Here is a 25,469-nt window from a genome sequence, read left to right on the forward strand (position 1 = left end):
TATGAAGTATCAATGCTACTTATTTTTGTTTAGCATATCCACTTCGGTAAGACAGTTGTTTAATTTCTTTTACTATATTTTTAATTATAAAAATAGATGAAAATATTATTTCATTGACATAGAGAAAAAATAAAAATATTTTAATAAATTTTTAAAAATATAAAAAATAATTTATTAATAACAATAATATTAAGAGATTAAATTATAAATTTCCATTAAAATGCTTAAAAACAAAATCGCCGGTTTTGATGTGAACCGAACCGCAACAGTCCGAGTCCATTTGCTGGGGTTGGGTGGGGGTTAGGATTTAGCTCTTCAATTTGAGCTCAGTAAGGTGCTCACCTCCTTGAAGTTGAGAGGCAGAAGGAGGAGATGGGTCAGCCTCTGAACCCAATTGAAGAAACAGTACTGTCGGAGAAACTAAGGTTGTATGCGCCTCCTATGCTTATACCCAAACTGCTTCCACCAAAATTCTGTTGGTATAGTGGAAAGACTACTAAATTTAAGAAGTACCCTTCAGTTCGATCATCTTCAAAAGGTTTCTAACTTCCCCCAAAAGCCAATTAAAAAGCTGTACATTTTCATTTCTTCTGATGGGTATCTTTCTTTTTTTTTTTCTTCTTGTTTGGTTCTCAGCAGATTGTTTGCAGGCTGCATATCAAAGTAAAAGGTCACCTGAATATAAGGTACTGAAAAGTCTTGCGTCTTTACTAATATTTGCCGTATTGGTAGGCGCTGGAATGAACATCAGACTAATTTTTAATTGTTATTTTGTTTCAAAATTCTTTTCTTCATGTATAAATGGTAGTTTATGCTATTGAATGAATTTTCTTTGCTTTAGTTACTGTGAATATGATGGTATGGGATAAAGATAGACGAGGAAGCTTTTAGTACAGAGGAATTTTGATGGCCTTGATAGGCATAATACTTAAGTCATAATGATACAGTCCTGTGTGAACTAGTACTAACAATTCATTTGCTTAATGCGTTTAATTTGACAAAGGATGGAGCGTTTTAGAAACAATTTTCATTACTATATTAGCTGTTAATTATTGTGATTGTCACTTTCACTTGTGCTGTGCCTTTAGGCTGACTATTGTAACGAGGGAGAATCAGAGGCACTCCCATATGTACAAACACTTAGAGAAATTCCTAAGGAGGAACTTGCAGCAAAAGTTGTCATGGTCAGATTTGATGGTGCAATTTTGTTGAAGGAAGAAATTAACCGGAGCTCACAATCAGTTTCCAATGCAATTTTCACCATCAAATATATCTGTGAAGCTGGAGGCAAAGTAATACTAGTGAGCAACTGGAGGAAGAAATTTAACTCAAAACTCCTTGATACTGAGTCTGCTGCAGGTATCATAAGTGAAGCAATTCATATTTCTGATTAGTATTTTCAATAGTTGTTTCATATGACAATTCTGAAGAGAATATTTGGATCTTTATTGAACAATTAGGAGCATTAACTTTAGTATAAATGAGAAAGAGTACTATGCATCAACTACTTTGTAATTTATTAACAAGAGTTATCTTTTTTTCAGATACTCTATCATCACTTCTACAACACAAAGTTGTTGTCCTCCAATGTATCTCTAGTACTGTGCCATTAAAGATGGAAGTCCTCAACAAGGCAGATATATTCCTTCTTGAGAATCTTTCTGACTTTAAAGAGGAAGTTGCCAACTGTTTGAACTTTGCTGAAGTACTATCATCAGGAGTTGATATTTTTGTTAATGACTCCTTCTCTTTGTCTCATAAAATCCTTGCATCAACAGTTGCCGTCGCTCGTTTTTGCTCTGCTCATGTGGTAGGTTTTCACTCTGAGGAGAGCCTCGATCAATTGAGGAAGGCCGCAGATGCTAACAGGAAACCTTACATTGCAATTGTATGTCTCTACCACTACGTTCTTGTGAAGTTGCTGCCTTCTCTTAACAAATTCTTTCCTATATATGTTATGTGCCGCATTTATCACCTGAATTTCCCTACCTGATGCAGGTTGGAGGTGGCAATCTCTATGATAAAGCTGCTGCCTTGCATTTTTTAGCTTCCAAATGTGATGGATTGGTCTTTATTGGAATGATGTCATTTCAAATACTGCACGCCTTAGGATATTCTGTTCCTTCAAGTTTGATAGAGCCCAAGGCTCATAAAGCTGCTGAGGACATAATTCACTTTGCACATGACAGAAATATTCCAATTTTGTATCCTAAAGACTTTTGGTGCGTGAATGATCACCGACCAAATCAGATGGAAGTACTTCCTGCTCATGGTATTATGCATGGTGAGGTTCTATCTTATTGTCTCTTCTTCCATTGAATGATTTAATATCCAAGCAAAACTTGTGCCTTTGAAGTTTGAAAAGCTATTTGTAGTCAGATAATTTTTTACTTTCCCTATAAACTTTCAAATTATGCCTCAAACTAGTAGTTGAAGAAGATATATAATATTAGTCCTCCTGCTGGAAAATAAAAATAAATTTTACATCAATTTTATATGTCACAGTTAATGTTGTCACTTAGGAGGTGGAACCAATAGTTCTGGACTACCTGTCCTCTTAAATGATCTTGTGTTGTTTTATTAAATTGTCAGTTGGTTTTATTATGGCCAGTTATTACATTAAAACTGCATTTATTACCTGCCCCACTTGCATTATGTGATACACAAATAGCCAAGGTAGACAAATGTGACTGATCTGTAATTTTTACACAGAATATGTTTATTTTTCTTAGTAATAATCTATGATTATATATGGTATAACTATTATGAATTGGCAATAATGCCTCCTTTTTATGTGATACATTAAATCATATTGTAGACATTCTGATTTAGAGGCAATGAGGCATGATCCAAGTAGATGAATTGTACCTGGATGATAATCTCTTGTCCACAATAATCATTAATTAAACTCGATAAGTTTCTAAATGATAGTAGTATAAGCAATGGCAGACATAAGATTTAAACTTTGGAGGGATTTGAGTATAAAGCTAACTGGTCTTTATGGATTGCTGGTGATTAAATAATAAATATGCTATTACTTAATCATTTATATATTTTTGTTTGTGTTTATTGTAAAAATATGTTTATGAATCTCAACTTTAATTTTAGCCTAAGAATTCACTACTTTTCATCATATATACAAAATAGACATTTTAATACGACATTACTGTCAACAAGCCTTTTATGGCTTTACCATGGCTTTTTGGACATAATTCTTCTTTTATTTTATTGTGAAGATAAAGTCTTGTTAACTTACTTTTGCCATAAATGAATCTGCAGTTAAAATGAGGTTTACCGTCTACATGAATTGTTGCATTTTCATCTGTTATAATATTAGAACAGTTTTCATTTCATAATAATTTCTGAATTCTTGAATGTTTACCCTAAGTTCCTTTTGTCTTAGGTTGGTCACCTGTCGATCTTGGGCCTAGGTCATTGGATGAAATAAATTCTTTACTTATAAAATGCAAGGTAAAATCAATAATTTTTTTGTAAAGTATCTGAAGGAATAGCCATTCCTTTCAGTTTATCCAAGTCACTCATCCTGGTCTTTAAGTTATCCAAAAGTGTTTGTTGGGGAAGGTTTGTTGGGGTTAGGTGATAAGTCACTTGTAGCATTTATCTACTTAACGTTGATATAATTTTAGTTTGTCCTAAACCATAGTATGCTGGACATGCATTTGGAGATGGAAAATATATGTTCCTTTCTAGTTGCTCCTTGCCAGTTTTTTATTTGTTTTGTGTGTGGTTCATGTAATTTGTGTCCACAATATACAAGATATAATAAAAGGTTAAAGTTCTTTTTCTCTTATTACTGTTAGCTACTGGCTAAAGTTGAGAGAATTTTTCTGTGCACTGTTTATCATGAAGTAAATGAATCATAATGGGAAGATTACCCTCAACTCAATTCAATACCACATTTCTATGAATGCCTTCACATAAATATTATACACATATAACACATTCTTATTACATTTTCTCATGCTTTGACTTATCTGATACTTTTCACTTAATGAATTGCAGAAAATAATATGGATTGGTCCATTGAAATTCAAATTATCAAGTACATGTGTAGATGGAGTATCTAAATTGGCTCAAATTCTCGGTGAATTAAGTAAACAAACTTGCGATGTAACGGTTGTGGGGAATATGGCATGCAAAGCCATAATGATGGAATCAAGTTCTCTTTTGGATTGTAATATGATTGAGAGTGCTTCAGTTGTATGGGAATTTTTCAAAGGAAGGAAGCTCCCTGGAATTATGGCCTTAGATAGAGTATGTTCTCTGAACATCTCCTTCTCTATTCATTTCTGATAATGCAATCAGAGTTGATGTATTTGTTAAATTAGAATATGTAAAGGACTAAACTTGCTTCTTTTTCACTTCCATACAAGTGTTTTCAGACCTTTCTACAGGATTATCCTTTCAATAGATTTTTTTCCATCTATCTCGAAAATTATATAATTCAATATTTGCTCCCTGATGAAATTTGATGAAAATATTCTCATGGATTTGAGGCCTTTATTTGAAGTAAACCATCATTTATTTGAAGTAAACCACCTCCCTTGAGGGTGCCAAAGGTAATAAAAGTTCTATCTTTGTTTGAATTATGCAGGCATATCCATTCGAGATTGATTGGAGTTCTGTGTATAATGACCCAGCTCAACCTTTGGTAGTTGATATTGGAAGTGGTATCTGTTGCTTTTTCCTTCCTAGTAATGTTCTTGTATATGTTGTTCCATGTATGTTTGAGATTGATTTCTTCCATTCACCCCTTCCAATGGTTTGATTTCCTGGTATTTCTTTATTCAAATGTGTATGAAAGTTTAGGAAAAAAGATAGATGTGATTTATATATATGTTTTTTTTTCCTTTAATTGAGAGAAGCTAAGGAAAAAAAATGTTTAGCTATATGAATTACATTGCCATGCATTTCTATCTTTGTGGAAGTGTCTTTTCAACATTTATCTAATTAATAAATAACTCCGTTCAGTTAACTCAAAAAAGATGATAAAATGAGAGAAAAAGAGGGAAAGTCTGCAGTTATTGTTGTTTGTAACATTTGATTAAAATTGGCAGGTAATGGACTATTTCTTCTCGGAATGGCTAGAAGAAGAAAGGATTTGAATTTTCTTGGACTGGAGATCAATAAAAAGGTCTTGTGCTTTCCTTCCAGATTCTTTTATAGAACTCCCCTCTCTGCAAAAGTTTGACTTCTTTTGTTTCTCATTCCTTTTAGCTTGTAAGACGTTGCCTGGATTCGGTTCATCAGTCAAGCATTTGGAATGGGTATGGTTACTCTCTTCCATTCTGAATAATTTGTGCACAGCTCACACACACACAAAAGAAAAAAGAACCTATAGCTGGGCCTTGTTCTCTTTCTAGCAAGTTAAAATATATTCACCATTATCACTGGAATGTGAACTTGTATTTTAGTTTGTCATCTTATCTGTGTTTCTTTCAATGTATAGGCACTTCATTTCAACAAATGCAACAACAACATTTCGTTCCATAGTTTCTAGTTATCCAGGAGAGTTGGTCCTTGTTTCAATACAGGTATGGGACACAATATTCTGACTATTTTGTGTACTTGTGACTTTTCATCCTGATCGCATGTCTATTAAGAATAAATTGGATCTTTGAACTAGCTGTGATTGATATTTTTCTTATGCAACATTTTGACCACCTTGCAATAATCACTGCCATAACTGGTATTTCGGGTTGGGACCTGTTGCCAATTGCTATTGAAGTGATTAAGATTATTTACCGGCACTGCTGCCAAACTTCAATCATAGTTACTGCTTCTACCTCTGTTGCCAACCTCAGCCACTTTTTTCAATGGATATAGTAATTGTGGATGGTTCACTAGTGGTTCTCGCAGCAATAATGTGTTTCACCTTTCCTTTCTGTTTGGGCATCAGAGTGTACTCCCCCCTCTCCTCCCCTGCCCGGCCCCCCCTCCCCCCACTCACCCACCCATAAAAACCCCACCTGACATTATGAAGAGATTAAATAAGAAAGTATTTTTTTTCAGCTTTGGCACAAATATTGTGAGATTATATAATTTATAAATTAAAATTTGAATTTATTTTTCTGATATTTCTTGTGGAAACTTTACTGGTGTTATTCTGTGTGCCTACCATCATTGTAAGGACTGTAACCTGCGAAAAAAATCAAAGAAACTTTGTTCTTACTTCATTTTCTTTTGACAGAATTGAAATATGTGGGGTCTTTGTTGATTTTATGATATCTTGCAACTTAGTTCACCTTGCAACAAATTAGTAAATAGCAATCTCTTTCTTCTGATGAGAAGTTGAGACAATGGTGAATGAAGCAGGTTTAAAATATATAATTTTTACCCCAATTAGTTTCCCTGAATATGACAATGAAGGTCAGAAATGTTCAAAAAATTATTGGGTTGTAGTTTCATTTCTTCAGAAATGTTCAAAAATTATTGGGTTGTAGTTTCAGTTCTTCAGAAATGTTCAAAAATTATTGAGTTGTAGTTTCATTTCTTTATTCTGTCTTAACAGCTAAGTTTCTTTGATGTACTTATAATATAAATGTGACCTCAATTAAATCTGTTCAGTGCCCAAATCCTGATTTCAACAACCCAGAACATAGATGGAGAATGCTGCAACGGTCATTGGTCGAAGCAGTGACAGATCTGCTTGCACAAGATGGGAAGGTAAATAAAATTACGGCTTTGCTTGTGCTGATGTGAACTCATTAATCATGAACTCAGATCATTGTGAATATGGAAGTTGCTGGTTCAAGTTTTTAACAGATTATCGTTGCATTAATTCCAGGTGTTTCTGCAATCTGACGTAGAAGAAGTTGCAGTAAGAATGAAAGAACTGTTCCTGAAATATGGCAAGGGTAGGTTCACTCTTTCAGGTGACCGATCCAATACCAAAATCGATAAAGAAGCATGGCTGAAGGAGAATCCTTTCAGAGTGAGATCAGACTGGGAACAACATGTTTTAGACCGTGGAGCCCCAATGTACAGATTAATGCTGTCCAAATCACCTAATGCTGAGTGATATTAAAAATTGCTGGTGTTTGAAAGCTGGCTGCATCACTCATCAGTTTCTCTTTTGAGGTTATCAGATTCTCATTTACATTTTACACAGTATTTCACGGGCTTTTTACCAATTTAGGGGTGGGAGATTTTAAATTTATAAATTATGTGTTCGAAAAAAGATATTTGTGTATTTAAGGTCGGTGCCAGATGGCAGCCGAAAGATGTGTTTGGCTTTTCATTGGCTTGGGATCTGTAACCTTTGGAGTTGTTTTGTATTGCATTAGTCCTTTTCATATCATATCCTAATCTACTTTTTCTGTGGCTGTTAAACATTTACAAATGGAAAGAAGGGCAATGTATCCGTCAAACAGAGCCCTGACATGCAAAATCAGAAGAAATATGGCCATGCTAGTTTAGATCCTCCACTTATTTTCGCTTTTCTACTGTAAAATTATTCAATACAATCGCCATATTAAAAATAAATAAAAAGAATAAAATTTTTAAGAATTCAATTTAAAAAATTTCCATTTAAAAAAAAATAAAATTAATAATTTAATAAAAATTTATTTTGAATAATGATGACCGTTGAATTTCTACATTCAGACTAAAGTCCAACAATTTAAAACTCATTAGAGTCCATTAAGCCGATTCATTAACATATCATCTAATCTGTGACTAAAGTAAGCTGGATTAATCAAGGGTCTGGATTAGCCAAAAGAGAGTTTAGCTCATTTGATGTAATGAGAGTAGAAAAACAGGCTCAGCTATGCTATGATTCTATTAGTAAGGGTGTCGGAGGGGAATTAAATTTAGTCTGAATCCGCCAAAAGAGAGTTTAGTTCGTTTGATGTGATGAGAGTAAAAAAACAAGCTCAGTTATGCTATGATTCTATTAGCACGAGTATCAGAGAATTAAATGGCTGCCTAACGAGAATGAGCAAGTATATACGTGTGTCTCTCCATTATAAAAATATATAGTCCTGTAGCAAAATAGCGATCACGCCTCACTAAAATATAATAGAAAAATAAATAGAAGAGAAGAATTTGACCCCTCCAAACTAAATTTTTTTATATAAATTTATTCCTCTTGACATCTCAAATTATTAGATACTTATAAAATGAATTATTCTAAATGAAGTGGTTATAATTAATAACTAAAATTTATTAATTATGTATTAAAGTTATCACATTAGAATTCAACCAATTTTTTTATTAAAGATCACATTAGAATTCAACCAATTCTTTTATTACCTCTTGTGTAAAAAAGAAAAAAGAAAAAACTTTCATTACCTTTATTACCAACCTACCAAACTTCAATAATGGAATGTTGTTAAACCCTGATTTTTTTTTCACTTTCATTTTTAATTTTTTTATTTAAGCAGTAAATCAAAGGTTAAATTATTCGTTTTTTATATATTAATATTTTTTAAAAAATAATATTAATTAGACTGGTATAACATCTAAACCAAATGCATTATTTCAATAATGGAATGATATTAAACCTAGATTTTTTTTGTTAATATTATCAGAATTAGAGGAATAAAATTTAAAATCTCTCAAATTTATTTAAATATACTTATCATTAGACTAAATTTATAAGTATTAATTTTTTTTATTTAAATAGTAGATTAAAGGTTAAATTATTCATTTTTTATGTATTGATATTTTTTTTAAATAACCCTGGTTAGGCTTATATAATATCTAAACCAGATGCATTACTTTTAATTATTTTAAATAGATAATATATCAAATAAATAATTATAAATTTTAATATTTTATTTAACTTTTTAATAAAAAATATGTCACGTGTAATTAAACTGTTTATTTTATCTTTAAAATTAACTATATATTATTGTAGTAATAGCTTTGCTTTTTAATTTCTATTTTTATTAATTTCCTTTTTTTTTTCCAAACTGAAAATAAGAAAAAGGAGGAAAAAAGAAAAGAAGAAAATTCCTTCTCTTCCCTTTCTCGCCAACTGTAGACTGGAGATTCTGGTTTCGATCGCTTTGTGTTCAAATTTCTTCACGCTTGTACGTCCGGTTCTAGGGTTTGCTCAGTTCTTCCAATTTCCTGTTCTTATATTTCTCAGGTACTTCAATTTCTCAGTTTCATTTCCTTGATCGTGACTTTTGAAGTCAAAATTGATCAATTCTAGTCCAAAACCCTAGTTCTTGTCTGGCTGCTTGAAAATTAGGGGAAAACTGAAGGAAGAAAAATTTCTCCATTTTTATGAGCTCTGTTGTGTTTTTTTTTTTACAAAGTAATTTAATGATTTAACTTTGTCAATTTAGTTGGATTTGGATCAGTTTGCATGGGTTTGATGATTGGGGTCTTATACTTCCAGATGCGAAATTCCATTGAGTTCCATTTTCCTGCATTTTCATTTGGTATCGTTTATGAAGCTTGTGTGTGATAGTTGAGATTAAAGGAGTGGAACAACAAATAGATAAATGATGCTCAATGCCTTATCAACATGTTGAATCTATTTGGCTATTCTGATTGTATAGTGGGTATCCTGGGAATATGAACATTTTTTCATTGACTGCTGACCCAATGTGAATATAGAGGAAATTGATGAGGCTTTTCTGGTGATGACGTCTTAGTCACGATAATGTAAACGGACAAGGTTAAAAGGAATAGTTTATTGTCTCAGGCTCTCAGCCAGCAAGCTGGAATTCTTTTGGCAAACAGGAGTTACAAATTAGATTGTGATTTTCCATTAATGAATCTTGGCCCTCATGGTTATCCCTTTTCTTCCTCATTTTTATTTAGCTCATCCTTACTAAAATAGAGTTCTTTTGAATTTTGCACTGAGTTGGAGGTCTAAGGGAATATTATGGTGGTCTTTTGAAGTTGCAGCTCATCAGTATCTAGTATTCTAGATGCCTTAGCATGGACATGGAGTCACAGGTCTGCTTGGGCTCTAAAGTACATTCATGCATTGAGAATACTTCAATTCAGCATGGGGATACTGGTATAACATCATTGATCCAAGATCGTGTTGAGCCACAACAGCCAGGTACATTATTTTTTTCTTTTTCTGGATTTGTTTTCATGTGGTGTGGTGTAGATGCATTTTAATGGGACAATTTAATAAGAATTTCTTTTATTATAATAATGTCTAATGCAGCAAAAAGACCAACACGACAATGGGCTGCTTGGACACGTGAAGAAGAAGAAAGTTTCTTCACTGCATTACGTCAAGTTGGGAAGGTATGTTACTATTGCAATGTAATTTCACTTTAAAGTTATTTGATCTTTACATATTATGCTGCAAATGCAGAACTTTGAAAAGATAACCCGTCGTGTACAAAGCAAAAACAAGGATCAGGTAAAAATTTGCTATCAGATATAGGTCTTCATCTTTTGTTTATTTATTTATATATATGTAACGTTCTATGTATTCTTTATGTTTGCTTTTCATACTTTCTGTTCTTTTTTATATTTGCAGGTCAGGCATTATTACTATCGTCTTGTGAGGCGAATGAACAAATTGCTGGGTCCAGGATTATGTCTAGATGCGAAAAACTCCAAAGATACAAATGCTGCAATGCTTCGATGGTAATCTTGACTGCAGACTGCTTAATTGCATTGTTTAGTATATGCATTATAAATTGAGGAAATTTTTCAAAAACTAAGTAGCACATCGAAGTTTTGAACACATCAAGAAGTTTATGTTATATTATTCTTATTGGTGACTATTTATTTAGGCAAATGTAGAAGCATTTTGGAACATTGCGTTCATAATGAAAGGGTTCAGTAGCTTGAAGAACCCTGCATAGGTTATTGTTTCATTTCATTTCAGTGATGACGATCAGAATTATTGGTTATAAAAATTGATTCTTTTCTCTTGTATTATTTTACTTAGCATGGGTTAAAAAATTTGACTTTCTGCAGGTGGTCTTTATTGGAAAAATACAGCTGCAAGGCCTCAAAGCTTCACTTGAAGCCACGTAGATTTAAGATATTTATAGAAGCACTGGTCAGTTAATATTCTACATCCCCAAAAATTAGTGCTTTCTGGTTATGGAACCTGATTTAGCTGCTGTATTAGCACAACTGATCAATATATCTTCACCATGAAGGAGAACCAACTCTTAAAAGACCGAAAGAAGAATGTAAGGAAACGGCCTCCACAGTTGGAAAATGGTCCTCCTACAGTTCCAAATACTGTTACAAGTCAGAATAGAGCGTCGGGGCATGAAACTAGAACTGTTAAATTGGTTCTTGTGGACAGTCAAAACTTACAAAGGTTAGGAGCTGGAAAGGGATCATTGAAGCGCAATGTTAACATAGGTGTTATCCGCAGCAACAGAGGAGACTCAACTGCAATGAAGCCTGCAAGGCAGAGGCGGAAACAAGGTGATTTTCAGTTTGTACGCTTCTGTTATTCTCCAACTCTTGGGACAGGACTTCATATTCCTCTTAATAGAGAAGTTTGACTTAGAATTATTAAATCCATTTATTACTCAAGTTTCTCAATTTAGCATGCATCTTCCCACATATGATTTGCAGTCTTCGTTTCAATATTTGTGCTAATATACATGCTAGCTATGGTTAATTGCTCGAAGCTTTGATATACAAATGGAAGTTCGCGTAAAATTTTTGCACCCAAGTAGACGACTTCTAATAAATTTTGAGTCCATATTTAATATTCTTCCCCCTAAGCAATATTTCTCTAATCTATCAATTTCGCCTGTTGCCTGAGTTTTCAAATGGTAACATGCAAATTGATTTTTTTTCCTTATTTTCTTTGTTTGCAAATCTTTGAATTGTTTGTATACAAAATTTCATTACTTATTTTTAGTAGGCATGTTCAAGTCAGCTGCATATAAAAAATGGGAAAAAGCTGCTATTGCCGGGGTTTCTTTGGTTGCTGATGCTGCTGAGCATTTGGAGCGGACAGCCACTGATAAAGGGATTGAACACGAACACAGTATGGCAGGTGGAGTTGATCACCAATTTATGTTTCAAAATAAATTTGAAATAATGCTATTTAAATTTCCATAGGTTTACTCTTATATTTTCAACTTCCAGAATGTAAGAGTCCTGACCCTATGGAAAAGGGTGTGCCCCCTTTGCCTGCCTTTTCTCAAAATCATTATGTTGGGAGCAATGCTCAGACTAATATGAAACTTAAGCTCCAGTTGTTCCCAATTGATGATGGCACTCGAAGAGCCTTAGAAATGGTGAGCATGAAGAGACTCTTATGTTGATAACTTCAATTAATGTGGAGGAAAGTGTACCAGCTGAGCGGTATTTAGAACCATTAAAGAAATGATTGCTCCTTCATCTGTTCACAGGATAAACATAATCCATACCTGGAGCTGACTCTTAGTACTCGGAAAAAGATATCATCAGTGCTGGAACACCTTAATCAGAAATGGGGCAATTCAAGAATAGCATCAGGAGAGTTAATGCTTTTCCCTTACAGTGCTCATAGAGAAAATTTTGTAGGTCATCAGAGATGGACTCAAGACGCCATTGTCAGTGCAGCAGATGTACACACTTCAATTGGAAGCCCTCCAGTGTTCCGCTTGAGGTTTATTCTGATTTTCTTTTTGAATTTGATGTGCTCCATCCAAATAGGTGCTAGACTGACATATGATCCTCAATGAAGGTATGGTTGGTTTTCCACCATTGAATTGGCATCTGCGACACTGCAAGAAACTTCAGTATCCAATTCCATTCCTGGTAGAGATACTGTTGATGTGGAAAATGAAAAGAGAAAGATTGTGGACTCTGTATCATCTTCTGGACTCTCAGCTGATGATAAATCTGAGGAAAATATGACACACTGTGAGGATCAGCTAACTATAGGAAACAAGCTTCATGCTTCTGCACCACAGTTTACAAGTGTGCCCGATGATCTAAGTGGGTTCATTGCAACAGAACCTAGCAATAACATTGTCATGTCCTCTGACTCTGCAGCAAGAGAATCATGGCATGAAAAGGAGGCTGTTGACGGGGCAAATATGAAACAATTAGATAATGTAGTAAGTGTACTTGGCCTGTCTTGTACTTCTAAGTCTTTTAGCTGCTACCAGGCTAAGGCATAGTAGAGATTCTTAACACTGAGGATTTTGAAACTTTGCATTTGTGCCTGTCATCTTAATTCATGCAACTTGATGTCAGGCCTTTTTTCTGTCCTATATGGTGAGACTTACAGTGCAGCATTCATGTTTAATGGATAGTTTAATCCTTGGTAGCATGAGTTCTGCTCAGTGATGTGGCATTTCTTTCCCACTTATTACTCTACTATACTTCTCCAATAAACTAGGCATCACCAACTTTATATGACATCAAGGTTTTTTTGCTGACAAATTGAACTTTTCTTTTTGGCTTTATTATTGTTGTTGTTGTTATTGTTGTTATTATTATTATAATAATAATAATATTAAGGTTAGTAACTTCTTTCTTTAAATAATATTAAGGTTAGCAACTTCTTTCTTTAAGGTGTCTCTTTATATGATCAGCAGTATGACTTAGTTGACTTGGGTGCATTCCATATGTAGTGCAAAAAAGAGGAGTCCAAATAGGACTTCCTTCCAATTTGTTTGAGCCCCAAATTTAAGGGGAAGTGATTATCTACTGCTGTCATGCAAGTAAAATTCGAAGTCTATAATTGCATAAGAAATACTTGCCCATTTCATAATTTAGCAATAATGCTTAGGACGCATTCTATAAGGCGTGATAATGCTTTTCAGTATCATCAAGCTTTTGAAGAGTCCATTGATGACAACGTTTGACACCATTTTCTTAACTTGTACTATGATAGGATGACCTGAGACTGAGCAGTGGCACTGCATTATCTGCTGGGGAATGGGCTGACAGCCTCACCAACATTAGTGTTGGAGATCTACTGTCAGAAGTGCCTCATGATGTGGATCCTAACTGCTTTGAACCACCTATTGCTCAAAGTGGGCAATGTATTCAACAAATACCATTTAGCTGCGATTCATTTGATGCTGCTATTGCTGCTCATATGTCAAGACATCAAAATAAGATGGAATTTTCTTCGGCAGTGGCATCCCACACATCTTCAATTTGGGATGCTGAAGAAACATGTGATGCCTTCTCATTTCAAAAGGATCACGCTTTCTACCAGGAAATTCCTACTTCAATTGATGTTATCACTCCGGACACTGACAAACAGATGAACTCAATGGTTTCTGGTGACTTCATTGAGGTATTATTTTATGATCAACATGTTCAAGCTAGGTCATTGTTAACGGCTTGATCACATATACTATATGACATATTCTGCTTAATCTTGCAGGGCTCGCCTAATGGGGAGGGGCATGTGGATTATCCTGCTGAAACTGGTCCTATGAATGAATGTTCACCTGATCCGCATGGTGTGGACAACTCGGCTAAAGATTTCACTGGACTAACAGATATTTATTGGGTATGTGCTTTTCCACTTCTTCTTCTTTTACCCGTGGCCCCTTTAAATACTCTAGGATAACACTCTAACAGACATCTGCTAGCTTCATTTTTCCTGAGGAAGACAGATTGTTTTGTAAACTTAAGTTGGATAGCTATGAGGGAAGGTTAGCTAGATTTATGAGAATTTATCTGATTGTTCTGCAATACATATCCTGATTTTTTTCGTCTTGTTCTTTAATTGCTTTTGATGCAGCCTGAATCTTTAGGACCATTGGATCTGGATATCCCTTCATCTAAATACCATAATGAAGAGTTTATTTTAAGTGATAGCCTAAGTGGTTTGAACCGGCTGATAGCCAGCAGCTTGGATGCATTTCAAAATTGCTCCTTCTTTGGGCTGGACAAGAAAGACTTGATGCCTGTAATCGAAGCTCGCGAAAGTACCTCGTTTTCAGATTTTAAAATTGGCAACGGGGCATAAAAAAATTCAGACCTTGAGGGATTACCTTTTCTTGGAGTATAATGACTAATCGATTTTTATTTTCACTGACGGAAGGAGAGTGTGCTGAGGGGTTGGTGCAAGCCAAGAACATTCTGGTTGTGTATGGAAAAAGTTCCCTGATCAGAGTCTCCAGCCTTTGTACAAAAATAGACTTTGGACAGTTTCATACGTTTTCTTTCTTTATATTGCTTTATATTTTCATTACAATCCTGTATATTTTTCTTCACAGCTAATGCAACTGTGCAACCCTTGTGGGTTAAAAGAACCTTTTTGTCTGATCCGACATCGTTCAAACCTTCTTTCTTTTGATTTTCTGTGAAATGCCTCATTCTGATCTCAGGTTGTTGCAGTTTCTTTGAGATTGCAATTTCAGTCTAATGTGGGAAACTCCTTGGAAGGTTGGTCATCACTCTTCAGGGTTTCCTACGTCAATTCTTTTACTGAATTTTTTTTAAAACAAAATATAATGGAGTTATTCTCATTTATGGGTTCCAATTTCTTTTTAATTTAAAATTTAAAGACAAATTTAATTTTTATTAGACTATCTCGATTATTACGCACCATTTTTTACACTATTTTAGTGCAAAACATAAAAATAATGCAATATCATCTCTAATTTTTTAGATCATTTTTAACACAAAAAAAATATTTTGTTTACATTCTTATCTCTTTTTAATATTATAATATTTATTTTATTTTAATTTTATTTATACATTTCACTCAAAAAATTCATATAATTTTTTATATATTCACTTCAATGATATTACTCGATTTTATTCGATTTGAATTCGACTTTTTGGAGTATTGAATATTTAGTGTGTTATTGTTAATTATATTTTCAATTAATATATATTGTTCAATTATAATATATGTATCACTCCACTTATTCTATATAATATATTATAAATAAATTAAATTATCATAAATACTATTTATAATGGAGATTATATTAATTTAAATTAAATTTTTATAATTATAAAAATATAAAATAAATTAAAAATATAATAAATTATGAAAATAAAAAAAATATGGACCTAATTGAAAAGTTCTAAATACTCAAATAATACGAAACACTTTTATGAAAATAATTATAATTTTTGAATTATATTATAAATTAAAAAAAAAGAAAAGGAAAAGAAAATAATATTGCTACAGTATTACGACATATTTAACGTGACACTGTAGCACAACATTAAAATCTCGTTAAATTTTAATACTGTGTTAAAAATTATATCCAACGCTAAAATGAAATTTTAGCACAGTATTAAAAATGGCCTTAATGTCTTTTAATAATTTCATCTATTTCCACACAAATAATGTTAGTTCTCAATATGGAAAAAGTACTATTGCTCCATAGATTTGTAGGTCTTTTTAGTAGTATTGCTCCATAGGCTTTGGAAGCGGAACTAGTAAGTGAAATTATAACAAGATAGCGGTAATAAAAGATGTACATTACCTCCTACATGTCAATATGCACAGTGCCCAATATTTATTGTTTATGTTTAGGACTAATGAGTATTTAATTACATTTGCTCTTTTAGCTTTTATGATTCGGTGTCGTTCATGCAGTATAAAAACATATATATTTCAAGTTTTTTTTCTTGAAGATTCATCAGATGAGTCACAAGAAATATCTCTTAAGTATACTTTATGATCTTTATGTTAATTTTTTCTACTTTTCTTCATTTTCTCAAAATTAATAAGTAAATTATAATGGCAATGATTATAGATCATACAAATAATAGAGGATCAGAGTTAGAAATAAGAATTTAAGAAATCCGTCAACCGTATGAGCATTTGCATGTGTTCTCAACTCACATTAATTATCATTTTTGAAAGATTTAGTGCATAAAGAATTAAAAATCACTTGTTTAAGTGCAAAATATTAATTTATTTGTTGTCCACATGATTGCCTACAACTATAATCTTGTTAACTAATGTTTTATTTTGGACCCAACCAACTTTAATTTTCTGAATTGGATTTCCTACTAATCACGAATGCAACATCTACATTTAGGGCACAACGTAGACTTCAAACTTAAGATCACAAAACACTTATTAACATATTTAGGAGTATACAATATCTAAAAAATAGGATTTACAAAATATGTCTAAGTTTAATCCGAATATATCACTTCTCTCTCCCTTTATCATCTTTTCCCTTTGATTAGTGGCGTATAACTACCACCCCACTTATTCCTGTCATGTAGATCCGTACGTATAAACATATCAACATATTCATTTTTATTGGACGGTTATTTAATTCTCTTTCGATGCACATATTGTTAGGGTCGCGAGATAATTATACCTACTCTTCTACCTTCTATCATGTCATCGAGTTAGACTCTACTTTGGTGGATCTAAATATAAAATCAGTCTGACTTGATTTAATACGGAATGCATAGCGTGATGTTAGGTCAGTCTGTTCAGTGAAATCTATTGGACTTTGAATCTATTTTCTTTTTAGAATTCGGACTCGGTCCGAATGAGTGCGGACTTCCAACGGTCATCAACATTTAACAAAATTAATTTTAATATAATTATACTAAAAATATATTCTAATATGTTTTTAGTAAAAATTATAATTATAATTTATTAAATTTCTATTTATTCTGACCCAATAACAAAACTAACTTTTTTTTAATATATACATACTTATTTTACTTTTTTTAATAAAAAAATATGAATGGTTAAGTAAAGAGTGACATAATTATGATTTGATCTGATGACACAACTTCTAGATTTGATTTAAAATTTATATTTAAATATTAAATTTAAAATTTAAAATCAAAATATCTTGTTTGATAAATAAAAATAATTTTAATTTTTGTATTCAAAGTAAATATGAGCATTTTTCATAAAGTTTTTTTTGGTGAAGTTGAATATAAATTTCAAATAAAACGTCTTTACTTTTTAAAATATTTATATTTATCTCTGACTTTAATTGAAATTTTTTTTTTTTTAAAAAGGAGGGATAGAGCCCTTTAATTTATTATACGATCATGAAAAATATTCATACAGTCAGCATCCAAGAGTAGTTTAATACTAGATGAAGGCAAATCAATAAGACTCATACCAAAAACTCCACCATGTGCACTATTCGCAAGATAATCAGCTACCATATTAGCTTCCCTATATATTTGCACGACCTTAACCTCCCATTCCCGCCGGATAAGAGCTCTACAATTAATAACTAAAGACTGCAGTCTATAAACACCACTGCCTTGACCTTGAAGAAGCTGAACAGCAATTTGAGAATCAGTTTGAATAACAATTTTCCGCCATCCCCTACTCCAAGCCACATTCAAAGCATGATATATGACCCATAATTCTGCCTCAACCACACCACAAACTCCCAACACACAACGAAAACCAAGTAGCCATTTACCAAAACTGTCTCGAAAAGAACCCGCACAGGTTGCAGCTCCTGAATTTTGACGCACACTACCATCTGTGTTGATTGTAATCCACCCTATAGCTGCTGGTGTCCAGGCCACTCTAATCACTCGACATTGACGTTGAATAGAAGAAGGAAAATAACCATTCCATGCTTGATATATTTCCTTAGCCTTGCCCAAGATTAGTGGGCGAGAAACTGATCTTTGGACTCCAAGATTGAAGGACCGTTCATTGCGAAATTTCCAAGCCCACCAAACTGTAATCCTAAAAACTACCGGCCAGGGAAGCTCACCAATACAAAAAAAGTTTTTAAGACACCAAGACAACCATTCCCGGATATCAACGAAGCCAAAAAAGGTTTGGACTTCACTAGCAGGTAATAAATTAAACCAGCAACTCTTAATAAAGTTGCAATCTCTTAAAACATGTAGCACCGACTCAGACTGAGTACCTCAGCTCATACATAAGTCTGAATTAATCCATCCTCTCCGAAATCGCTGAACATTGACCATAATTTTCTCATGGGTAACTTCCCATAGAAAAACCCGCATCTTCTGCGTGCTAGGTGCTTTCCATTAATTGAAAATTTTTATTTAAACTTTTCAAATAAGAAATATGATACAAATCCAAAATTGTAGATTTAATTTTCTAAATGCAAAGGCAATAATAGAAAAATTGAATTTATACAAGTTTTTTTTTCAATATATTTGTATTAAATTGGAAATTTTAGATTATCAACACTAAAAATGTTTTATTTAACAAAATCATTTTATTTTAATTATTTATATAAAGATAGGAGTTTTTTCTATTTTTAATTATAAGCATATTTAAATATTAAATAGAATTTAATATTTATAAGAAAATGAGTCACCGATTTTTAATTTGATTTAATATCTTTTAATAAATTTTTCCTCATAAATATTAATTAATACTATAAAAGTTTTAACTAGAAAAAGCAAAACCAAATTAAACTTCCCATTTTAGAAACCAAATTAAACTTCCCATTTTAGTCTAGCAAAAGAGAAAGAGGAAAAAAAAAAAAAAAAAAAAAAAAAAAAAAAAAAAAAAAAAAAAGCTTTTCTTTCCTAACAAGAAAAGGATTAGAGGAGCTTACCCTTTAACTATAAATGCACAAACCCATATATATTCATATCCAAATTTGTGTATTTTCAGATATTTTCAATTTTATTTAGCTTTCTTCCTCTCGACCATGTCTAACCAAGCTGAATCCTCTGAATCGTAAGTGTTCTGCATTACCAGATCTACAGTCATTTACCAATACACTTTATATTTTTGGTTTCTGATTCCCTTTTTCTCTTCGAGGATAATGAATAAATTTTATAACTTTTCGATTTTTGATGATTTATTTGTTAATGGGTTCTTATTTTGCAGTAAGGGAACCAAGAGGGATTTTAGTACTGCGATTTTGGAAAGAAAGAAGGCGCCAAATCGTCTTGTTGTTGATGAGGCTACCAATGATGATAACTCGGTTGTCTCTCTCCATCCCGATACCATGGAGAAGCTACAGCTCTTTCGTGGAGATACGATCTTAATTAAGGTTTGAATTATTTTCACTTCTGGGTTTGAATTAGTGTTCTTTTTATTGCTGGTTTTTAGGATACTGATCATGTGTATTAGCTGTGTTCTATGTTAGATTAGGATTGGGATTGAGATTTGTGTTTTATATCTACCGTCTGCTTGATTGGAGATTTGGGGTTTGGGTAACTGATCATAGGTTCATGGGGTTTTACGTGTATGCATAAGTGAGCTGTCTGCTTCATATGTTTAGTTGTATGTATTCTTTTTGGGATTATGTTAGATGAATCTGTGTTTAATCTGATTTAGGGTTTAGTTGATTTCCATTGCAACTAACTGAATTTGTTGGTCTGTTCATATTATTATTAAACCATGGCATTGAATAGAGGCTGTATATGTGACTTCAAAAGGAATTGGCTTTTGCAGGGGCCTTCATATTGTTAAGCATTATGTACTCAGCTTGTTGGCTATCAAAATTGGTTACACGACTTGATTTATGGATGCAATAAAATTAATTTCTAGAACAAGGATGCAATTATTTTTTTAGTTTGTAATTTCTTTCTTTGGTTCTGTTTGTCTTGCAATGTATATAGAATATCCCTGATTTGCATGTGTTGCTTTATGTCCTTTAGGGGAAGAAAAGGAAAGATACAGTCTGCATTGCTCTTGCTGATGACACGTGTGATGAGCCAAAGATCAGGATGAACAAGGTTGTGAGATCGAACCTGAGGGTTAGGCTCGGAGATGTTGTCTCTGTGCACCAGTGTCCTGATGTCAAGTATGGAAAGCGTGTTCACATACTGCCTATAGATGACACGATTGAAGGGGTCACTGGAAATATATTTGATGCATACTTGAAGCGTGAGTTTATTCACAACCTTCTTCTTTCAGCTGATATCTAAAAGGGTATATATGATGCCCTATATGTTCTTCCATAGGTAGCCTGAGTTCTAAATGTGATTTGAACTCATCTTGCAAAAGAAAGGCACCTTAATAATTATTGTTCTTCTTTTAGGAGTAGGATATCTAATAACTAATTTTATTTTTACAGGGCTTTTGGAAGTTCTTTTTTCGGAAATTTATCCTGGCTATTTGATATCTATTTTTATATTTATGTAATATGCCTAGTATTCTACTTAGATTCTTTGTGTTATATGTGTGCGCTTAGTATTCTACTTAGATTCTTTTTGTTATACATATATATGTGTTTACATATATATATATATATATATGATATTCTCAAGTTTTACTTTATCAGTTCAGTAGCCCTTTTCTTAAGAATATCAGTTTATCATCATGCAACACTCCTACTCTGTGTGCTTTACCATGTTGTGTGTGGGTGGTAATGATATCTCAATATATCCTTTTAATTTTTATGGTTTTTCTAGAGATTTGCACTTTTGCTCATGCTGTGTGTTTATATACATTTTATGCTTTCAAGAGACTATGGTATCAATGACTTTTGTCCTGAATTTTGCTCACTCCAAAGGTGCTGTTTGTGTAAACATGTTTGCTTGTGCACAGACAGAAGATGTTAGCTTATGTGCATCCATGAGTCGTTTTGTGTAATAGATAGTATAGATGGATAGAAGGCTAATTCATTTTTTGACAATCTTGTAGCTGTTTTGGTATTTGCTTTGAACCATTACAGTTCTATGCATGTTGGGCAGATTGACAGTAAATATAGTATATCCTAATTGATATAACTGAAGGCTTCTCTGCTCTATCCAAGTTGGGGCATGAGGTTGCTAGTGAAAAAATTTGGATCTATTTAGAGCCTTAAGTTTATGGCTGATTGTTTTCTTCAAAAAATTGTGTTCCTTTTGGTGTTAAAATCGGATGGTTTGAGCTGCTATTTTTGTGAGACAATCTAATTCTTAATCATTCTCTTGTTATGTGGTCAAGCACTCTAGCTACCTCATGTGTGGCCGCTGCTTAAATAATGTTTAGATTCTGAGTCCTTTGATTTAATATTGCAGCTTATTTCCTGGAGGCATATCGCCCCGTCAGGAAGGGTGATCTCTTCCTTGTGAGAGGTGGAATGAGAAGCGTGGAGTTCAAAGTTATTGAGACTGACCCCTCAGAATACTGTGTGGTTGCCCCAGACACTGAAATTTTCTGTGAGGGAGAGCCTGTAAGGAGAGAAGATGAAAATAGATTGGATGAAGTTGGCTATGATGATGTTGGCGGTGTTAGAAAACAGATGGCTCAGATTCGGGAGTTGGTGGAGCTTCCACTGAGACATCCACAATTATTCAAATCGATTGGTGTGAAGCCCCCCAAAGGAATTCTGCTTTATGGACCTCCTGGTTCTGGGAAGACTCTAATTGCACGGGCTGTTGCAAATGAAACTGGTGCTTTCTTCTTCTGTATTAATGGACCTGAGATCATGTCCAAATTGGCTGGGGAAAGTGAAAGCAATCTTAGAAAAGCTTTTGAGGAAGCAGAAAAGAATGCACCATCTATTATCTTTATTGATGAGATTGACTCAATTGCTCCCAAGCGGGAAAAGACACATGGAGAAGTTGAGAGGAGGATAGTCTCCCAGCTCTTGACACTTATGGATGGACTAAAATCCCGTGCACATGTTATTGTTATTGGGGCCACAAATCGTCCCAACAGCATTGACCCAGCTTTGAGAAGGTTTGGTAGATTTGATAGGGAAATTGATATTGGTGTTCCGGATGAAGTTGGGCGTCTTGAGGTTCTTCGTATCCACACAAAGAATATGAAGCTTGCTGAAGATGTAAAATATCAATCACTCCATCCTTTTCTCAAAGATACCCCTTTTTCTGTTAATCTCTTAATTTAATACAACTTCTGTAATTTTATTTGCAGGTTGATTTGGAAAGAATTGCGAAAGACACACATGGTTATGTTGGTGCTGATTTAGCTGCTCTTTGCACCGAGGCTGCACTTCAATGCATTCGGGAGAAAATGGATGTAATCGACTTGGAAGATGAGACAATAGATGCTGAGATACTTAACTCCATGGCAGTGTCTAATGAACACTTCCAAACTGCACTTGGAACAAGCAATCCATCTGCTCTGCGTGAAACTGTGAGTGTTTTGCAAGCTTAATTTTTAGGGCCTGCATTACTTATCTTATAGGTTTCTGTTTTATTTGTCAAGTTCCTAACCAAGAAGTTTTTACCAGGTTGTTGAAGTACCTAATGTGAGCTGGGAAGATATTGGAGGCCTTGAGAATGTTAAGCGAGAGCTTCAAGAGGTAATTTTTCTTGATCTGTTGGGTTAATAAGTGACTTGCATTCCTTTGTGCATTTTTGGCTAAAATTTCACACATCTGATTATTTGATTGATGCAGACTGTTCAATATCCAGTGGAGCATCCTGAGAAATTTGAGAAGTTTGGAATGTCACCATCTAAGGGGGTTCTTTTCTATGGCCCTCCTGGATGCGGGAAAACTCTTCTGGCTAAAGCTATTGCCAACGAGTGCCAGGCAAATTTCATCAGTGTCAAGGGTCCTGAATTGCTTACAATGTGGTTTGGTGAGAGTGAAGCCAACGTGCGAGAAATTTTTGACAAGGCTCGCCAATCTGCTCCTTGTGTCCTCTTCTTTGATGAACTGGACTCAATTGCCACTCAGGTTTGTTTCAGTCTCTTTTGTGATGTGATTCAATGTTTTAAAGACCCTGGATATTTGAGATTCTATCTAGTAATTGTTCAGTAGCGAATAGTTAAGAGATATTCTGGTGTCCCAATGATTTGAGAATTCCTTTATTTTGGAAGTAAAGACAGTTCTTTTTTAATGCATTGCCTCTTGCTTACACTGTTTCTGCCATTTATTGTAACTGTAGAGAGGAAGCAGTGTAGGAGATGCTGGGGGTGCTGCTGATAGGGTTTTGAACCAGCTTCTGACGGAGATGGATGGCATGTCTGCAAAGAAAACTGTTTTTATAATTGGAGCCACTAATAGACCTGACATCATTGATCCTGCACTTCTGCGTCCTGGCCGTCTTGATCAGTTGATTTACATCCCTCTTCCCGATGAGGAATCTCGTCATCAAATTTTCAAGGCTTGCTTGAGGAAATCGCCAGTCTCCAAAGATGTTGACCTCAGAGCACTTGCCAAATATACTCAGGGCTTCAGTGGTGCTGATATTACTGAGATTTGCCAGCGTGCTTGCAAATATGCTATTAGGGAGAACATTGAAAAGGTAAATTTTCTTCTTGTAGTGGTATATTTTTCTTCTTATAGTATATGATTTAATGCTGACCGTGTTCTCTGTGTCCTACAGGATATTGAGAGGGAGAGGAGACGTAGAGATAACCCAGAAGCAATGGAGGAAGATGTCGAGGATGATGTGGCAGAGATCAAGGCAGCACATTTTGAGGAGTCTATGAAGTATGCACGTAGGAGTGTGAGCGATGCCGACATCCGCAAATACCAGGCATTCGCTCAAACTTTGCAACAATCAAGAGGCTTTGGAAGTGAATTCAGGTTTTCTGAAGCTAGTGGTGCAGCTACTGGATCTGATCCTTTTGCAGCTTCTGCAGGCGGGGCTGATGATGATGACCTTTACAATTAAATTGTCATTTTCAAATGTGCGTGTTGTTTATGCTGGCCTTACATGTGTATCTGTTTATTTCCATATATGTTGTAGTGTTAAGAATCCATGGGATTATTCATTTTGCCCAAGTCAAGCCTTGGGTTTTGGCCAGTGGAAGACACAATGGCTACTCTTCCAAGTTGATAGAACAGATTCTGCTACTTTATTGGTTATAATGGATGACTTCTGAATCTAAGACGTCCCAACTTTTTCAGTTAACTTAATAATCACTTGTATGCAATTGGACCTGGAGATGATAGGGGAGGCCTTGCATTGCACCATCTTGAGATCCACTCGTTTTCGAATCATAATTTAAAGGTTAAGCTAGAACATGGAAATCTACTTTCAATCTTTATATTTACACAAACTGAGTAGGAAGCAAACAGGTTGGTATGTATAATTATCCTGAATGCTGTGTATTTAAAATCTAGTATATCTTCTTGCGGACTTAAGAAGACCTCACAGTATTGAGGTTGCTTCATCTAAAGATGTTATAAAGTTAAAGATCTTCTTATGGTATCTAATCCATGGAGGGTCAGATTCTCTAACAGTTACTGCATTAGAACAAAATCACAAGTTTCAGATAAATAAAAAAGGGAGCAATATCTCTGAGAGGTTAATGTATTGCATGTACATTTTGCATATTGCTTTTACGCAAAGGCAAGCAGAGGGTACTGCCTATACAATGATGATTTGTACCTTTGTTCATACAAAATCCCCAGACTATTTGTACATATGTTGAGCTGTTTTTGTTACTCTCTAATATTTCCCTTTTGTTTTTTTAATAGTTTGATAAATTATTTTTTACCACTTTGGTATATAAAAATGATGGTAATGTAATATATGTCCACTCAATACAAATGGTTGCATGTGTCAGTCTGGAGAGGGAGCAATCTTTCAGAACCCTCATGTCTGACCTCATCACATTATTCCTTGGGATTGCTGCTGCTCTTAACATATTTTTTCTTCGCAAGCTTGTGATATTTTTCTCCCCACAATAATGTTAAGCCTGCAAATTCATATCATCAACAATTGCTGGTTTCTTT

General features: G+C 34.0%; 3 protein-coding genes across 8 annotated transcripts; all 3 read left to right on the top strand.

Annotated features, from left to right (window-relative positions):
• Positions 1 to 256: 256 nt before the first annotated feature.
• LOC110623208 (phosphoglycerate kinase) lies at positions 257 to 7,346 on the top strand. Of its 3 annotated transcripts, none has more exons than XM_043959482.1 (13): positions 257 to 538; positions 637 to 686; positions 1,089 to 1,359; positions 1,545 to 1,888; positions 1,999 to 2,284; positions 3,404 to 3,471; positions 4,024 to 4,275; positions 4,616 to 4,715; positions 5,079 to 5,155; positions 5,239 to 5,288; positions 5,471 to 5,555; positions 6,589 to 6,687; positions 6,809 to 7,346. In XM_043959482.1, exons 1-13 carry the CDS (start codon positions 373 to 375, stop codon positions 7,040 to 7,042), a joined length of 2,082 nt encoding a protein of 693 aa, XP_043815417.1. In that variant the 5' UTR covers positions 257 to 372; the 3' UTR covers positions 7,043 to 7,346. The 3 variants fall into 3 exon arrangements, with proteins under 3 accessions (XP_043815417.1, XP_043815419.1, XP_043815418.1); XM_043959484.1 differs by having other exon boundaries at positions 4,616 to 4,691; XM_043959483.1 differs by having other exon boundaries at positions 258 to 538; positions 640 to 686.
• A 1,578-nt stretch (positions 7,347 to 8,924) lies between these two features.
• LOC110622944 (TSL-kinase interacting protein 1) lies at positions 8,925 to 15,195 on the top strand. 4 transcript variants are annotated; one of them, XM_021767702.2, is made up of 14 exons: positions 8,925 to 9,115; positions 9,880 to 10,045; positions 10,157 to 10,239; positions 10,310 to 10,357; positions 10,478 to 10,587; positions 10,924 to 11,008; positions 11,112 to 11,388; positions 11,834 to 11,971; positions 12,064 to 12,215; positions 12,330 to 12,568; positions 12,647 to 13,022; positions 13,805 to 14,215; positions 14,306 to 14,434; positions 14,669 to 15,195. In XM_021767702.2, the coding sequence occupies exons 2-14, from the start codon at positions 9,919 to 9,921 to the stop codon at positions 14,894 to 14,896; spliced, it is 2,403 nt and encodes an 800-aa protein (XP_021623394.2). In that variant the 5' UTR covers positions 8,925 to 9,115; positions 9,880 to 9,918; the 3' UTR covers positions 14,897 to 15,195. The 4 variants fall into 4 exon arrangements, with proteins under 4 accessions (XP_021623394.2, XP_021623395.2, XP_021623396.2 ...); XM_021767703.2 differs by having other exon boundaries at positions 9,886 to 10,045; XM_021767704.2 differs by having other exon boundaries at positions 8,925 to 10,045; positions 11,837 to 11,971.
• Positions 15,196 to 19,396: 4,201 nt separating this feature from the next.
• Positions 19,397 to 24,619, top strand: LOC110622765 (cell division cycle protein 48 homolog). Its single transcript, XM_043960228.1, has 9 exons — positions 19,397 to 19,555; positions 19,709 to 19,874; positions 20,485 to 20,713; positions 21,832 to 22,598; positions 22,691 to 22,912; positions 23,010 to 23,081; positions 23,178 to 23,459; positions 23,671 to 24,030; positions 24,112 to 24,619. The coding sequence occupies exons 1-9, from the start codon at positions 19,527 to 19,529 to the stop codon at positions 24,400 to 24,402; spliced, it is 2,418 nt and encodes an 805-aa protein (XP_043816163.1). The 5' UTR covers positions 19,397 to 19,526; the 3' UTR covers positions 24,403 to 24,619.
• The last annotated feature ends 850 nt before the right edge of the window (positions 24,620 to 25,469 follow it).

This window comes from Manihot esculenta, chromosome 9 (genome assembly GCF_001659605.2).
Source record: "Manihot esculenta cultivar AM560-2 chromosome 9, M.esculenta_v8, whole genome shotgun sequence".
NCBI classification, from domain to species: domain Eukaryota; kingdom Viridiplantae; phylum Streptophyta; class Magnoliopsida; order Malpighiales; family Euphorbiaceae; genus Manihot; species Manihot esculenta.

Bases quoted from the DNA above. Each gene is read 5' to 3' on its own strand.
- LOC110623208 (XM_043959482.1), top strand. From the start codon at position 373: ATGGGTCAGCCTCTGAACCCAATTGAAGAAACAGTACTGTCGGAGAAA. The intron at 1,360-1,544 runs GTATCATAAGTG...TCTTTTTTTCAG, and splicing joins TGATACTGAGTCTGCTGCAG to ATACTCTATCATCACTTCTA. The intron at 6,688-6,808 runs GTAAATAAAATT...CATTAATTCCAG, and splicing joins TGCTTGCACAAGATGGGAAG to GTGTTTCTGCAATCTGACGT.
- LOC110622944 (XM_021767702.2), top strand. From the start codon at position 9,919: ATGGACATGGAGTCACAGGTCTGCTTGGGCTCTAAAGTACATTCATGC. The intron at 10,240-10,309 runs GTATGTTACTAT...CTGCAAATGCAG, and splicing joins CATTACGTCAAGTTGGGAAG to AACTTTGAAAAGATAACCCG. The intron at 11,389-11,833 runs GTGATTTTCAGT...ACTTATTTTTAG, and splicing joins AAGGCAGAGGCGGAAACAAG to TAGGCATGTTCAAGTCAGCT.
- LOC110622765 (XM_043960228.1), top strand. From the start codon at position 19,527: ATGTCTAACCAAGCTGAATCCTCTGAATC. The intron at 19,875-20,484 runs GTTTGAATTATT...TATGTCCTTTAG, and splicing joins GAGATACGATCTTAATTAAG to GGGAAGAAAAGGAAAGATAC. The intron at 24,031-24,111 runs GTAAATTTTCTT...TGTGTCCTACAG, and splicing joins TTAGGGAGAACATTGAAAAG to GATATTGAGAGGGAGAGGAG.